The sequence below is a fragment of the Melopsittacus undulatus genome, chromosome 1 (genome assembly GCF_012275295.1).
Source record: "Melopsittacus undulatus isolate bMelUnd1 chromosome 1, bMelUnd1.mat.Z, whole genome shotgun sequence".
Classification (NCBI taxonomy): domain Eukaryota; kingdom Metazoa; phylum Chordata; class Aves; order Psittaciformes; family Psittaculidae; genus Melopsittacus; species Melopsittacus undulatus.
In genome coordinates this window covers 1,106,083-1,122,908 of record NC_047527.1, presented here as the reverse complement: position 1 = coordinate 1,122,908, position 16,826 = coordinate 1,106,083, and the positions used below count along the sequence as shown (strand labels likewise).

At 55.6% G+C, this 16,826-nt stretch overlaps 1 protein-coding gene across 1 annotated transcript; it reads left to right on the top strand.

The window, feature by feature from the left end:
- The first annotated feature begins 50 nt into the window (after positions 1-50).
- LOC117436226 (cysteine and histidine-rich protein 1) lies at positions 51-15,283 on the top strand. Its single transcript, XM_034063284.1, has 4 exons — positions 51-154; positions 7,301-7,539; positions 11,017-11,228; positions 14,876-15,283. Exons 2-4 carry the CDS (start codon positions 7,319-7,321, stop codon positions 15,265-15,267), a joined length of 825 nt encoding a protein of 274 aa, XP_033919175.1. The 5' UTR covers positions 51-154; positions 7,301-7,318; the 3' UTR covers positions 15,268-15,283.
- Positions 15,284-16,826: the final 1,543 nt, after the last annotated feature.

Here is a 16,826-nt window from a genome sequence, read left to right as displayed (position 1 = left end):
GACCGGAGGAGGAGGAGGAGGAGGAGGAGGTGGAGGAGGAGCGGGGGGGGGGCCGCCGAGGGGGGCGGCCGGGAGCGTGAAGCTGGAGGAGCGGCTGCACTCGGTGCTGTGCTGCACGGTGTGCCTCGACCTGCCCAAGGCCTCCGTATACCAGGTACCGGGGGACCCCATGGGCACCCCCCCCATGAACCCCCCCCCATACACACAGCACATAGGGGGGTATGAACCCCCGTACCCCCCCCGATACACACACACAGATACCCCCATGGGCACCCCCCACACACACACAGACACCCCCGTACCCCCCCACACACACAGGGCTCTGACCCCCCCCCCTACCCCCCCATACACACACAGACACCCCCCGTACCCCCCCCCACACACAGAGCACACAGGGGGGTTTGAACCCCCCTGCACCCCCCCACACACACATGGACACCCCCCGTACCCCCATACACACACACAGACACCCCCATGGGCACCCCCCATACACACACAGACACCCCCCGTACCCCCATACACACACAGAGACACCCCCATGGGCACATCCCCCCCACACACAGACACCCCCCGTACTCCCACACAACCGGGCCTCGGTGGGTCTGATCCCCCCCGTACCCCTCCCACACACACGGACACCCCCCGTACCCCCCCCCCCCCACACACACAGCACACAGGGGGTCTGACCCCCCCTGTGCACCCCCCCACACACACACAGACACCCCCCGTACCCCCCCCCCATACACACACAGACACCCCCCGTATCCCCCCCCACACACAGAGCACACAGGGGGTCTGACCCCCCTTGTGCACCCCCATAACACCCATGTTTGTTATAGGGGGTTCTCCTTAACCCCCCCCCCATAGCCCTCAATGTGGGGGGAGTTTGGGTAATGCCCCCCCCATCCTCTTGCCCCCCCCTTATTGACACCCCCCCTATAGCACCCATGTTTGTTATAGAGGGGGTTTCCTTAACCCTACCCCATACACTGTAATGGGGGGGTTGGGTGCTGCCCCCCCCTCTGGTATCCCCCTTATTGGCACTCCCCCCCCATAGCACCCACATTCGTTATAGGGGGTTTCCTTAACCCTACCCCGTATACTTTAATGGGGGGGGGGGGGTTGGGTGCTGCCCCCCCCATCCTCTTGCCCCCCCCCTTGTTGGCACCCCCCCATAGCACCCACATTTGTTATAGGGGGGTTCCTTAACCCTACCCCATACTCTGTAATGGGGGGTTTGGGTCCTGCCCCCCCATCCTCTTGTTCCCCCCTTATTGACACCCCCCCCATAGCACCCACGTTTGTTTTAGGGGGTTCTCCTCACCCCCCCATAGTCCTCAATAGAGGTTTGGGTCCTGCCCCCCCTTCTGGTAACCCCCTTATTGGCACCCCCCTATAGCACCCATATTTCTTATAGGGGGTTCTCTTTACCCCCCCCCCCCCATCCCTTAATGTGAGGGGGGGCTTGGGTGCTGCCCCCCCTTCTGGTACCCCCCCTTATTGGCACTCCCCCCCCATAGTATCCATATTTGTTACAGGAGGGTTCTCCTTAACCCTACCCCATACACTTTAATGGGGGGGGAGTTTGGGTGCTGCCCCCCCTCATTCTCTGGTACCCCCCTTATTGGCACCCCCCCCATAGCACCCATATTTGTTATAGGGGGGTTTCCTTAACCCTACCCCATACACTTTAATGGGGGTTGGGGGGGGTTTGGGTGCTGCCCCCCCATCCTCTTGTTGTCCCCCCCCATCCTCTTGTCCCCCCCTTATTGACACCCCCCCCCATAGCACGCACATTTGTTATAGGGGGTTCTCCTTAACTCCCCCCATATCCCTCAATGGGGGGGCGAGGTTTGGGTGCTGCCCCCCTCCATCCTCTTGGCACCCCGTTATTGATTCCCCCCCCCATAGCACCCACATTCGTTAGAGGGGGTTCTCCTTAACCCTACCCCATACACTTTAATGGGGGTGGGGGGGGTTTGGGTGCTTCTTCCCCCTCTTGTCCCCCCCTTCTTGGCACCCCCCCCATAGCACCCACATTTGTTATAGGGGGGTTCTCCTTAACCCCCCCCATATCCCTAAATGTGGGGGGGAGTTTGGGTGATGCCCCCCCCATCCTCTTGTGTCCCCCCCCATCCTCTTGTGTCCTCCCCCATCCTCTTGTCCCCCCTTTACTGGCACCCCCCGCATAGCACCCACATTTATTATAGGGGATTCTCCTTAACACCCCCCCATACACCTCAATGGGGGGGGGGAGTTTGGGTGCTGTCCCCCCCCATCCTCTTGTCCCCCCTTTATTACCACCCCCCCCCATAGCACCCACATTCATTATAGAGGGGGTTCTACTTAACTCTACCCCATACTCCTCAATGGGGGGGGTTGGGTGCGGCCCCCCCCTCTGGTACCCCCCTTATTGACACCTCATCCCATAGCACCCACATTTGTTATAGGGGGGTTCTCCTTAACCCTACCCCATACACTTTAATGGGGGGGCGAGTTTGGGTGCTGCCCCCCCTCATTCTCTGGTACCCACCTTATTGGCACCCCCCCCCCCATAGCACCCACATTTGTTATAGGGGGGTTTCCTTAACCCTACCCCATACACTTTAATGGGGGGGGGGGTTTTGGGTGCTGCCCCCCCATCCTCTTGTTGTCCCCCCCCATCCTCTTGTCCCCCCCTTATTAACACACCCCCCATAGCACCCACATTTGTTATAGGGGGTTCTCCTTAACTCCCCCCATATCCCTCAATGGGGGGGCGAGGTTTGGGTGCTGCCCCCCCCCATCTTCTTGGCACCCCGTTATTGATTCCCCCCCCCCCATAGCACCCACATTCGTTAGAGGGGGTTCTCCTTAACCCTACCCCATACACTTTAATGCGGGGGGGGTTTGGGTGCTGCCCTCCCCTCTGATACCCCCCTTCTTGGCACCCCCCCATAGCACCCATATTTGTTATAGGGGGTTTCCTTAACCCTACCCCATACACTTTAATGGGGGTGGGGGGGGGTTTGCGTGCTTCTTCCCCCTCTTGTCCCCCCTTTCTTGGCACCCCCCCCCATAGCACCCACATTTGTTATAGGGGGGTTCTCCTTAACCCCCCCCATATCCCTAAATGTGGGGGGGAGTTTGGGTGATGCCCCCCCCATCCTCTTGTGTCCCCCCCCATCCTCTTGTCCCCCCTTTATTGGCACCCTCCCATAGCACCCACATTTATTATAGGGGATTCTCCTTAACCCCCCCATACCCCTCAATGGGGGTGGGGGGGGGAGTTTGGGTGCTGTCCCCCCCCATCCTCTTGTCCCCCCTTTATTACCACCCCCCCCATAGCACCCACATTCATTATAGAGGGGGTTCTCCTTAACTCTACCCCATACTCCTCAATGGGGGGGTTGGGTGTGCCCCCCCCCTCTGGTACCCCCCTTATTGACACCTCATCCCATAGCACCCACATTTGTTATAGGGGGGTTCTCCTTAACCCTACTTCATACACTTTAATGGGGAGGGGGAGTTTGGGTGCTGCCCCTCCCCCCATCCTCTTCCCCCCCCCCCCCCCCCCCCCATAGCACCCACGTTTGTTATAAGGGGGGTTTCCTTAACCCGACCCCATACTCCTCAATGGGGAGTTTGGGTGCTGCCCCCACCTCTGGTACCCCCCTTATTGGCACCCCCCCGATAGCACCCACATTTGTTATAGGGGGTTCTCCTTAACCCCCCCCATACCCCTCAATGGTGGGGGGGGGGGAATTTGGGTGCTGCTCCCCCCCCTCATTTGGGAGCTTTGGGGTGCTCCCCTCCTTCCCATTAACCCCAATTCATCCCAGTTTAATTCATCCCAAGAGATGCACCCATCCTGAAGCATATTCCCCTTCGCTCCACATCCATTGTGCTGTGATACCAGTACCCCTCCAGTACCACCAGTATCCCCACCAGCATCCCCCCCGGTACCACCAGTATCCCCCCCGGTACCACCAGTATCCCTCCCAGTACCACCAGTATCCCCCCCAGTATGACCAATATACCCCCAGTGCCACCAGCATCCCTCCCAGTACCACCAGTATCCCCCCAGTATGACCAATATACCCTCAGTACCACCAGCATCCCTCCCAGTACCACCAGTTTTCCCCTTAGTACCATCAGTACCCCCCCAGTACCACCAGCATACCCCCAGTATGACCAGTATTTCCCCCAGTAGCACCAGCATCCCTCCCAGTACTACCATTATCCCCACCAGTATCCCCCCCGTACCACCAGCATCTCCTCCAGTACCACCAGTATCCCCCCAGTATGACCAATATACCCCCAGTACCACCAGCATCCCTCCCAGTACCATCAGCATCCCCCCCAGTACCCCCCCCAGTGCCCCCCTGGTACCTCCAGTATCCTCCAGTACCAAACACAAGCATCATTCCTGATGCTTTCCCATCGGGATATCCCACCCCAACAGAGCCTTGTGGGAATGGCAATTGAATTCCCATCCCAGTCCTTCACTTACAGGCTTAACACAGGGCAAAGGGGGAATTCCCGGTCCCAATGGACACCAATGGTCATCCCAAAGCAGCTCCTTAAGGATGAAGCCTTAATGAGTGCCTGGAATGAGGAGCTGGAATCCCATGGGATATTCCTCCATGCACGTGGCCGGAGCCGGTTTCATTCCCGACTCTTGGAGCTGGAACAATGGGAAGTGATGGAGAAGCTCTTCCAATGCTCCTGGAGGGATGTTTGACCGGCTCCCGGGAATGCCACAGTGGGAATGCCATTGGGATCCAGGGATGAAGCTCTGCAGGTGACGGGTTTCCAGCCGGGAGCACTCTGGCTTCCCATTGGATTCCAGGCGAGTGGATTCCCATTGGATTCCACTGTGGCGACGGCGCTTTCCCATCCTTTGGGATCATCCCTGTCTCACCTGCGGGATCCAGAGGGAATGGAGAAGGATCCTGCTTGGATCACATCTGCATCCCAAGCCCCTGCAGCAGCTCCCGATGGATTTGGTGGGGCCGGGATCACCGGAGACGGCAGCTCCCAAGCTCTGGAAATCCGGGATCCTTCTGGGATCTGCTCCTTCCCTCTGGCTTTGCAATGGATTGGGATCACTTGGCACTTCCAGGGAATCCAGGTTCTTTTGGAATGCAGGGAAGGAAAATCCACATGGGAGCATCTCTGTGATGGAAGGAGGCAGCGATTCCAGCGATCCAAGGGGAATCCGACCTTGGAATGGGAATGATCCGGAGCCGGAGGGGTTTATCCTGATGCCATCCCTGAGATCCTGGCTTTGGTTCCGCAGTATCCCAAGCCCCATCCTGGCATTCCCATCCCTTCAGCACTGGATTCCGGAGCTTTGGTGCTGATCCCGCTTGGATTCACTCCACCAAACCCGTCGGTGCTGACAGAATTCCAGCCTTTGGGATCTGAGGGATACAAGGAGCAAAGGGGGAATTCCCCCCCCCCCCCCCATTTTAGTGCAATTCCAAAGCTCCATTCCCCTCTTCCCAGCTGTTTCCAGGTTATCCCAACCCCAGAGACATGGAATACCAGCACCGGGATTCAACCACCGAGATCTCCATGTTGGGCTTCTTGGGACCATGTGGGACATGACCCCAGCGGATCCATATGGGATCCGCATGGATCCACATGGGATCCGTATGGATCAATATGGATCCTCCTTCCCAGCGACGGAACCGATGGTTTCAGTGCAATTCCAAAGCCTCCACGTCCCCATTCCCAGCTCTTTGTAGCTTATCCCAACCCTGGAGGCACCAAAACACCAGGATCAGGATTCGACCAATCCACAGCATCCCTGTGTTGAGGTGGATTCTTGGGATCATCCGGGATCCCAGCCCCTCTTTTCCCTATGGATCCCTATGGAGCTGCTGGTTGGTTTCAATGGAATTCCAAGCCTCCACTTCCTCATTCCCAACTCCTTTTAGGTCCTCCCAGCATCAGGGTTCAACCCCCCCCCCCACTACCCCCTCCCCACCCCCTTGTTGCCATTGATCCCTATGGATCCCTATGGAGCTGCTGGTTGGTTTCAATGCACTTCCAAACCTCCACTCCCTCATTCCCACCTCTTTTAGTTCCTCCCAGCATCAGGGTTCACTTCCCTCCCTCCCCATTATCCCCTTCCCACTCCCTTGTTGCCATTGATCCCAATGGATCCCTATGGATCCCTATGGATCCCTATAGAGCTGCTGGTTGGTTTCAATGCAATTCCAAGCCTCCAGTTCCCCATTCCCACCTCTTTAAGTCCTTGCACCCTCAGCATCAGGTTTCACCCCCCCATTACCCCCTCCCCAACCCCTTGTTGCCATTGATCCCTATGGATCCCAGTGGATCCCTATGGAGCTGCTGGTTGGATTCAATGCAATTCCAAGGCTCCACTTCCTCATTCCCACCTCCCTTTAGGTCCTCCCAACAGCATCATTCAATCCCCCTCCCTATATAACCCCTCCCCAACCCATTGTTGCCATTGATCCCTATGGTTCCCTATGGGTCCCTATGGAGCTGCTGGTTGGTTTAAAGGCAATTCCAAGGCTCCACTTCCTCATTCCCACTTCTTTTAGTTCCTCCCAACACCAGCATTCACCCCCCCCCATTACCCCCTCCCCACCCCCTTGTTGCCATCTATCCCAATGGATCCCTATGGAGCTGCTGGTTGGTTTCAATGCAATTCCAAGGTTCCACTTCCTCATTCCCACCTCTCCTTAGTTCCTCAGAGCATCAGGGTTCAAGCTCCTCTCTCTTAACCCATGCCCAACACATTGAGGTGCTTTCAGTTGGGACCCACCCACCTTGTGCCATTGATCCCTATGGATCCCTATGGATCTGCTGGTTGGTTTCAATGCAATTCCAAGCCTCCAATTCCTCATTCCCAACTCCTTTTAGGTCCTCCCAGCATCAGGGTTCAACCCCCCCTGCATTACCCCCTACCCAGCCCCTTGTTGCCATTGATCCCTATGGATCCCTATGGAGCTGCTGGTTGATTTCAATGCAATTCCAAGCCTCCACTCCCTCATTCCCACCTCCCTTTAGGTCCTCCCAACAGCATCATTCAATCCCCCTCCCTATATAACCCCTCCCCAACCCATTGTTGCCATTGATCCCTGTGGTTCCCTATGGATCCCTATAGAGCTGCTGGTTGGTTTCAAGGCAATTTCAAGCCTCCACTCCCTCATTCCCACCTCTTTTAGTTCCAGCATCAGGATTCACATCCCTCCCTCCCCATTACCCCCTCCCCTTGTTGCCATTGATCCCAATGGATCCCTATGGATCCCTATTGATCCCAATGCATCTCCCCCCTCCACAGTGCACCAACGGGCACCTGATGTGCGCCGGCTGCTTCATCCACCTGCTGGCAGACGCGCGGCTCAAGGAGGAGCAGGCAACGTGTCCCAACTGCCGCTGTGAGATCAGCAAGAGCCTGTGCTGCAGGAACCTGGCTGTGGAGAAGGCAGTGAGTGAACTGCCCTCTGAGTGTGCCTATTGCACCCGCCAGTTCCCCCGCGCCATGCTGGACCGGCACCAGAGCGAAGAGTGCCACGACAGGTACCGGTACCGGCACCACCAGATGGGGATGGGGGTGGGGTACCGGCACCATGGGAATGGGATGCGGGCAGCGAGCTGCCCTCCGAGTGTGCCTACTGCACCCGCCAGTTCCCTCGTGCCATGCTGGACCGGCACCAGAGCGAGGAGTGCCACGACAGGTACCGGTACCGGCACCATGGGGATGGGATGGAGATGGGGATGGGGATGGGATGTGGTGAGTGAGCTGCCCTCTGAGTGTGCCTACTGCACCCGCCAGTTCCCCCGCGCCATGCTGGACCGGCACCAGAGCAAGGAGTGCCATGACAGGTACCGGTACCGGCACCGCCAGATGGGGATAGGGATGGGGATGGGGTACCGGCACCATGGGAATGGGATGCAGGCAGCGAGCTGCCCTCCGAGTGTGCCTACTGCACCCGCCAGTTCCCCCGCGCCATGCTGGACCGGCACCAGAGCGATGAGTGCCACGACAGGTACCGGTACCGGCACCATGGGGATGGGGTACCAGTACCATGGGGATGGGGATGGGATGCGGGCAGTGAGCTGCCCTCCGAGTGTGCCTACTGCATCCTCCAGTTCCCCCGTGCCATGCTGGACCGGCACCAGAGTGACGAGTGCCACGACAGGTACCGGTACTGGCACCACCAGATGGGGATGGGGATGGGGTACCGGTACCATGGGGATGGGCATGGGATGTGGGCAGTGAGCTGCCCTCCGAGTGTGCCTACTGCACAGGCCAGTTCCCCCGTGCCATGCTGGACCGGCACCAGAGCGAGGAGTGCCATGACAGGTACCGGTACCGGCACCGCGGCAATGGGGATGGGGTACCGGCACCATGGGGATGGGGATGGGATGTGGTGAGTGAGCTGCCCTCCGAGTGTGCCTACTGCACCCACCAGTTCCCCCGCGCCATGCTGGACCGGCACCAGAGCAAGGAGTGCCATGACAGGTACCGGTACCGGCACCGCCAGATGGGGATAGGGATGGGGATGGGGTACCGGCACCATGGGAATGGGATGCAGGCAGCGAGCTGCCCTCCGAGTGTGCCTACTGCACCCGCCAGTTCCCCTGCGCCATGCTGGACCGGCACCAGAGCGATGAGTGCCACGACAGGTACCGGTACCGGCACCATGGGGATGGGGTACCAGTACCATGGGGATGGGGATGGGATGCGGGCAGTGAGCTGCCCTCCGAGTGTGCCTACAGCATCCTCCAGTTCCCCCGTGCCATGCTGGACCGGCACCAGAGCGAGGAGTGCCACGACAGGTACCGGTACCAGCACCGCGGCACCATGGGGATGGGGTACCAGTACGATGGGGATGGGGATGGGATGCGGGCAGTGAGCTGCCCTCCAAGTGTGCCTATTGCACCCGCCAGTTCCCTCGTGCCATGCTGGACCGGCACCAGAGCGAGGAGTGCCACGACAGGTACCGGTACCAGCACCGCGGCACCATGGGGATGGGGTACCAGTACCATGGGGATGGGGATGGGATGTGGGCAGTGAGCTGCCCTCCGAGTGTGCCTACTGCATCCTCCAGTTCCCCCGCGCCATGCTGGACCGGCACCAGAGTGACGAGTGCCACGACAGGTACCGGTACTGGCACCACCAGATGGGGATGGGGATGGGGTACCGGTACCATGGGGATGGGCATGGGATGTGGGCAGCGAGATGCCCTCCGAGTGTGCCTACTGGACCCGCCAGTTCCCCCGCGCCATGCTCGACCGGCATCAGAGCGAAGAGTGCCACGACAGGTACCGGCACCATGGGGATGGGGATGGGACTGAGGATGAGGTTGGAGACAGGGAGATAGGGATGGGGATGGGGATGGAGGCAGGGAGATGAGATTGGAACTGGGACTGAGGATGGAGACAGGAAGATGGAGATGGAGAGCAGGACCAGGTGTGTAATGGGATGGGGATGGAGACAGGGAGATGGGATTGGAACTGGGGATGGAGTCCAGGACTTGGGTTTGGAACTGGGGATGGAGACAAGGAGATAGGGATGGGGATGGTGATGGAGGCCAGGAGCTGTATTCTCAGCTGGGAATGGTGCTGGGCTGGGTTCCCTGCTGGGAATGGTGCTGAGGATGGAGTCCAGGAGCTGGGTTTGTAACTGGGGATGGGGATGGAGACAAGGAGATGGGATTGGGACTGGGGATGGAGTCCAGGAGTTGGGTTTGGAACTGGGGATGGAGACAGGGATATAGGGATGGGGATGGGGATGGGATGGGGTTGGGATGGGGATGGGGATGGAGGCCAGAAGCTGGGTTTGTAACTGGGGATGGGGATGGAGACAGGGACATGAGATTGGAACTGGGGATGAGGATGGAGACAGGAGATGGATGGGGATGGGGATGGAGATGGAGACCAGGAGCTGTATTCTCAGTTGGGAATGATGCTGGGCTGGGTTCCGTGCTGGGAATGGTGCTGGGAATGGCCACCTGGACCTGTATTTCCAACAGGGAATGGTGCTGGGGATGGAGACAAGGACCCGTATTTCCAATAGGGAATTGTGCTGGGGATGGAGATCTGGACCCGTATTTCCAATAGGGAATGGTGCTGGGGATGGAGACCTGGATCTTTATTCCCAATAGGGAATGGTGCTGGGAATGTTGTCCAAAACCTTTATTTCCAATAGGGAATGGTGCTGGGGATGGAGTCCAAAACTTGTGTTTCCAACAGGGAATGGTGCTGGGAATGGAGACCAGGACCTGTATTTCCAATAGGGAATGGTGCTGGGAATACAGACATGGACCTGTATTTGCAATAGGGAATGGTGCTGGGCTGGGTTCCTTACTGGGAATGGTGTCCAGAACCTGTATTCCCAACAGGGAATGGTGCTGGGAATATAATCCAGAATCTGTGGATGCAATGGGCAATGGTGCTGGGCTGTGATCCCAACAGGGAATGGTGCTGGGAATGGTGTCCAGAACCTGTATTTCCAATAGGGAATGGTGCTGGGGATGGAGACCAGAACTTGTATTTCCAACAGGGAATGGTGCTGGGGATGGAGACAAGGACATGTGTTTCCAATAGGGAATGGTGCTGGGGATGGTGTCCGGAACCTGTATTTCCAACAGGGAATGGTGCTGGGGATGGAGACCTGGACCTGTATTCCCAACAGGGAATGGTGCTGGTCTATGATCCCAGCCTGGAGAAGAGAACCTCCATGGAGACCTTGGAGCAGCTCCAGTGCCTAAAGGGGCTGCAGGAAACCTGGACTGGGGCTTGGGACAAGGGATGCAGGGATGGGATGAGGAGGAAAGGAAGGAAGCAGGAGCTGGATGGGATCCAGGGATGAAGTTCCTCACCAGTGGCACCCGGGAATGGGATCTGGATGCTGCATTCGGGAAGTGGGATGTGTCCCTATGGAACCGGATGAGCTCCGAGGTCCCTTCCAAGGCAGCCCTGGTCCCAGCTTCCCTGATCCGCAAGGTTCTATCCCAATCCAATGGTCCCATTCCCATTATCTCTTCCCAGGGTGACCCAGTGCAAGTACAAGCGCATCGGCTGCCCCTGGCAGGGCCCATACCACGAGCTGTCGGTGCACGAAGCCGAGTGCACCCATCCCACCAAAACCGGGAATGAGCTCATGGATATCCTGGATGAGATGGACCAGACGAGGAAGAAGGAGATGCAGCTCTACAACAGCATCTTCAACCTGCTCAGCTTCGAGAAGATCGGCTACACAGGTGACCCGGCTCCAGCCTCGTCCTCCTCTTCATCCTCTGTCCCCATCCACATCCCCATCCTCATACCCATCCCATCCCCACCCTACATCCCCATCCTCATCCTCCATCCCCGTCCTCACCCCCGTCACCATCCACATCCCCGTCCTCATCTCCATACCCATCCTTATCCCAGTCCGCATCACCATCCGCATCCCCCATCCTCCATCCGCATCCCTATCCTACATCCCTATCCTACATCCCTATCCCCATCCTCATCCCCATCCTCATCCCCATCCTCATTCCCATCCCCATCCCCATCTCCATCCCCATCTCCATCCCCATCTCCATCCCCATCTCCATCCCCATCCCCATCCCCATCCCATCCCATCCCCATCCCCATCCCCATCCCCATCCCCATCCCCATCCTCATCCCCCATCCCCATCCTCATCCCCATCCCCATCCCCATCCCATCCCATCCCATCCCATCCCATCCCCATCCCCATCCCCATCCCCATCCCCATTCCCATCCTCATCCCCATTCCCATCCCCATCCCATCCCCATCCCAATCCCATCCCCATCCCCATCCCGTCCCCATCCTCATCCCCATCCCCATCCCCATCCCTGTCCTCCATCCCATCCCATCCCCAACCCTGCTGGTTGGGTTTGGGATGGGGTTTGGTGCTGATCCCTGTTGGGAAGCAGGGAATTGCCTTGGATCAGGGGGTTCAAGCCAGGCTCAGGCTCAGGTCCATGGTTTGAGGCTGGGGCTGCCTTGAAACATTCCTGGAGGCCAGAGTAGGGTGGGGATGACCCCGCTGGTCCCTCTCCTGCTTCCCCCTGGATTTCCCTCCCTTCTCCTCCTCTTACCCCTTTTCCTTCTCCTTCCCTTTTCCTTCTCCTTCCCTTTTCTTCTTCCTTCCCTTTTCCTTCCCTTTCCCTTTCCCTTTCCCTTTCCCTTTCCCTTTCCCTTTCCCTTTCCCTTTCCCTTCTACTTCCCTTTTCCTTCTCCTTCCCTTTTATGTCTCTTTCCCTTTTCCTTCTCCTTCCCTTTTCCTTCTCCTTCCCTTTTCTTCTTCCTTCCCTTTTCCTTCTCTTTCCCTTTCCCTTTCCCTTTCCCTTCTACTTCCCTTTTCCTTCTCCTTCCCTTTTATGTCTCTTTCCCTTTTCCTTCTCCTTCCCTTTTCCTTCTCCTTCCCTTTTCTTCTTCCTTCCCTTTTCCTTCTCTTTCCCTTTCCCTTTCCCTTTCCCTTCTACTTCCCTTTTCCTTCTCCTTCCCTTTTATGTCTCTTTCCCTTTTCCTTCCCTTTTCCTTCTCCTTCCTTTTTCCTTCTCCTTTCCTTTTCCTTCCCATTTCCTCCTCCTTCCCTTTTCCTCTTTCTTCCCTTTTCCTTCCCTTTCCCTCCTCCTTCCCTTTTCCTTCTCATTCCCTTTTCCTCCTCCTCTCCTTTTCCTCCTGCTTCCCTTTTCCTCGTTCCCTTTCTTCCTCCTTCCCTTTTCCACCTCCTTCCCTTTTCCTTCTCATTCCCTTTTCCTTCCCATTTCCTTCCCTTTTTTCCCCTTTTTCTCCTCCTTCCCTTTTCCTCCTCCTTCTCCTTCCCTTTTCCTCCTCCTTCCCTTTTCCTCTTTCTTCCCTTTTCCTTTTCCTTCCCTTTCCCTCCTCCTTCCCTTTCCCTCCTCCTTCCCTTTTCCTTCTCATTCCCTTTTCCTCCTCCTTTCCTTTTCCTTCTGCTTCCCTTTTCCTCCTCCTTCCCTTTTCCTCCTCCTTCCCTTTTTCTCCTCCTTCCCTTTTCCTTCTCCTTCCCTTCCCTTTTCCTTCCCTTTCCTTTTCCTTCCCTTTTTCTTCTCCTTCCATTTTCCTTCCCTTTTCCTTCCCTTTTCCTTCCCCTCCCCTTTTCCTCCTCCCCCTTTCCTCCTCCTTCCCTTTTCCTCCTCCTTCCTTTTCCTTCTCCTTCCCTTTTTCTTATCCATCCCTTTTCCTTCCCTTTTCTTTCTCCTTCCCTTTTCCTTCTCTTTTCATTTTCCTTCTTCTTCCCTTTTCATCTTCCTTCTCCTTCCCTTCTCCTTCCCTTTTCCTTCTCCTTCCCTTCCCTCTTCCTCCTCCTTCCCTTTTCCTCCTCCTTCCCTTTTCCTTCTCCTTCCCATTCCTTCTCCTTCCCTTTCCTTCTTCTTCCTCTCCCTTTCCTGCTTCTTTTCCCCCTCTTTTCCTTCTTCCCCCCTTATCCTCCTTCCCTTTTCCTTCTCCTTCCCTTTTCCTTCTCCTTCCCTTTTCCTCCTCCTTCCCTTTTCCTCTTCCTTCCCTTTTCCTCCTCCTTCCCTTTTCCTTCTCCTTCCCTTTTCCTCCTCCTTCCCTTTTCCTCTTCCTTCCCTTTTCCTCCTCCTTCCCTTTTCCTCCTCCTTCCCTTTTCCTTCTCCTTCCCATTCCTTCTCCTTCCCTTTTTCTTCTCCTTCCCTTTTCCTCCTCCTTCCCTTTTCCTCTTCCTTCCCTTTTCCTCTTCATTCCCTTTTCCTCCTCCTTCCCTTTTCCTTCTCCTTCCCTTTTCCTCCTCCTTCCCTTTTCCTCCTCCTTCCCTTTTCCTCCTCTTTCCCTTTTCCTCCTCCTTCTCTCTTCCTCCCCCTTCCCTTTTCCTCCTCCTTCTCTTTTCCTCCTCATTTTCCCCTTTTCCTCCCTGTTTTCACCCCCTTTTCCTCCTCCTTTCACTCCTTTTCTTCCCCTTTCCCCCTTCTCCTCCTCCCTGTCTCTCCCCACTGCGGCAGGCATCATTAAAGCCCTGTGGTGGCCACCACTGGTTGCCAGCCCATTGTATGGCACTGCCCAAGCCCATTGGTGATGATTGCCATCACATTGTATGGCACGGCCAAAGTCCATTGGTGACCATTGCCATCACATTGTATGGCACTGCCCAAGCCCATTGGTGACCATTGCCATCCCATTGTATAGCACTGCCCAAGTCCATTGGTGACCATTGCCATCCCATTGTATGGCACTTGCCAAGGCCTTTGGTCCTGGTCACCATTGTATGGCACTGCCCAAGCCCTTTGATCACCATTGCCATCCCATTGCATGTCATTACCCAAACTCCTCTCTTGCCCTTCCCTGCCCATCTCCCATCCACTTCCATTGCCTTACTCCCCCCTCCCCCCTTCCACCCCTTCCCTTTGTGTCTCCCCATTACCCCATCACCCCCATCACTGCCCCCATCACCCCCCCATCATCCCCATCACCCCATCACCCCCAACCCCTTCATCACCCCCATCACCCCCCATCCCCCCCATCCACCCATACCCCCCATCCACCCATCACCCCCAACCACTCCATCACCCCCCATCCCCCCATCACCCCCCATCCCCCCCATCACCCCATCACCCCCAACCCCATCATCACCTCCATCACCCCCATCAACCCCAACCACACCCATCACCCCCATCCCCCCATGACCCCCCATCACTTCCAACCCCCCATCACCCCCCATAACCCCCATCACCTCCATCACCCCCCATCACCCCAACACCTCCATCACCCCCTCATCACTCCCATCACCCCGAAACCCCTCCCATCACCCCCCTCGCCCCTTCCACCCCTTCCCTTTGGGTACCCCCATCAACCCCTATGCCCCCCATCACCCCTATCACTGACCCCCCTTTGATACCCATCTCCCCCCCAACCAGAGGTCCAGTTCCGCCCGTACCGCACGGACGACTTCATCACACGCCTGTACTACGAGACACCGCGACTGACAGTGCTGAACCAGACGTGGGTACTGAAGGCACGCGTCAACGACTCCGAGCGCAACCCCAACCTGTCCTGCAAGCGCACGCTCTCCTTCCAGCTCATCCTCAAGAGCAAGGTCAACTCCCCCCTGGAGTGCTCCTTCCTGCTGCTCGAGGGGCCCTACGACGACGTCAGCATCCGCCCCGTCATCTACCACTTCGTCTTCAGCAACGAGAGCAACGAGACCGAGTACCTGGCGCTGCCCATCGCTGACTCGGTGGAGTGCAACAAACTGCTGGCGGCCAAGAACATCAACCTGAGGCTGTTTCTGTTCCAGATCCAGAAGTGAGACTGTGCCGACTGAGGGGGGGGGGGGCAAGGGGGGGGAGGGAATACAGAAAACCTGGGGAAAATGAAAAAATACCTGGGAAAATACAGAAAAACCTGGGAAAAAACACAAAAATGTGGGGGAAAATGCAAAAAAACCTGGGGGGAATGCAGAAAACTGGGAAAGAACAAGGAAAAGCTGGGAAAAAATGCAAAAAAACTGGGGAAAATGCAAAAAAAACGGGGGAAAATACCAAAAAAAAACGGGGAAAATGCAAAAAAACCTGGGGAAAAGGCAAAAAAGTGGAGAAATGCCAAAAAAACTGGGGAAAAACACAGAAAACCTTGGAAAAATGCAAAAAACCTGGGGAAAATGCAAAAAAACCTGGGGAAAATACCAAAAAACCTGGGAAAAAAACACAGAAAACCTGGGAAAAACACAGAAAACGTGGGAAAAAGGTAGAAAACCTGAGGAAAATGGAAAAAAAACCTGGGGAAAAGACAAAAATATGGGGGAAAAGCAAATAATGTGGGGGAAATGCAGAAAACTTGGATAAAAACAGAGAAAACCTGGGAAAAAACAGAAAACCTGGGAAAAACGCAAAAAACCTGGGGAAATGCAAAAAAACCTGGGGAAAAATACAGAAAACCTGGGAAAATGCAAAAAAACCTGGGGAAAAATACAGAAAACCTGGGAAAAATGCAAAAAAAACTGGGAAAACGCAAAAAAACGCTGAGGAAAACACAAGAAAACCTGGAGAAAATACAAAAAAAACCTGGAAAAAGGCAAAAAACCTGGAGAAATGCAAAAAAAAACTTGGGAAAAACCACAGAAAACCTGGAGGAAAACACGGAAAACGTGGGAAAAACATAGAAAACCTGAGGAAAATGCAAAAAAAACTGGGGAAAATACAAAAAATCATGGGGAAAACACAAAAATGTGGTGGAAATGCAGAAAACTTGGGAGAAGCCACAGAAAACCTGGGAAAATACAGGAAAACCTGGGGAAAATACAAAAAAAAACTGGGAAAAAAACACAGAAAACCTGGGGAAAATGCAAAAAAAAACCTGGGGAAATGCAAAAAACTTTGGAAAAAACACAGAAAAACTGGGAAAAATACAAAAAAACCTGGGGAAAAACATAGAAAACTTGTGGAAAATGCAAAAAACCTCGGGAAAATAAAAAAAAACCTGGGGAAATGCAAAAAACTTGGGAAAAAACACAGAAAAACTTGGGGAAAAAAGGAAAACCTGGGGAAAAAACATAAAATTCCTGAGGGAAATGCGAAAAACCTGGGGAAAATACAAAAAAAACCCTGGGAAAAATACAAAAATGTGCGGGAAAATGCGAAAATACTTGGAAAAAAACAAAAAAATCCTGGGAAAAAACACAGAAAACTTGTGAAAAATGCAAAAAACCTGGAGAAAATGCCAAAAACCTGGGAAAATGCTTCCTGCTGCTCGAGGGGCCCTACGACGACGTCAGCATCCGCCCCGTCATCTACCACTTGGTCTTCAGCAACGAGAGCAACGAGACCGAGTACCTGGCGCTGCCCATCGCTGACTCGGTGGAGTGCAACA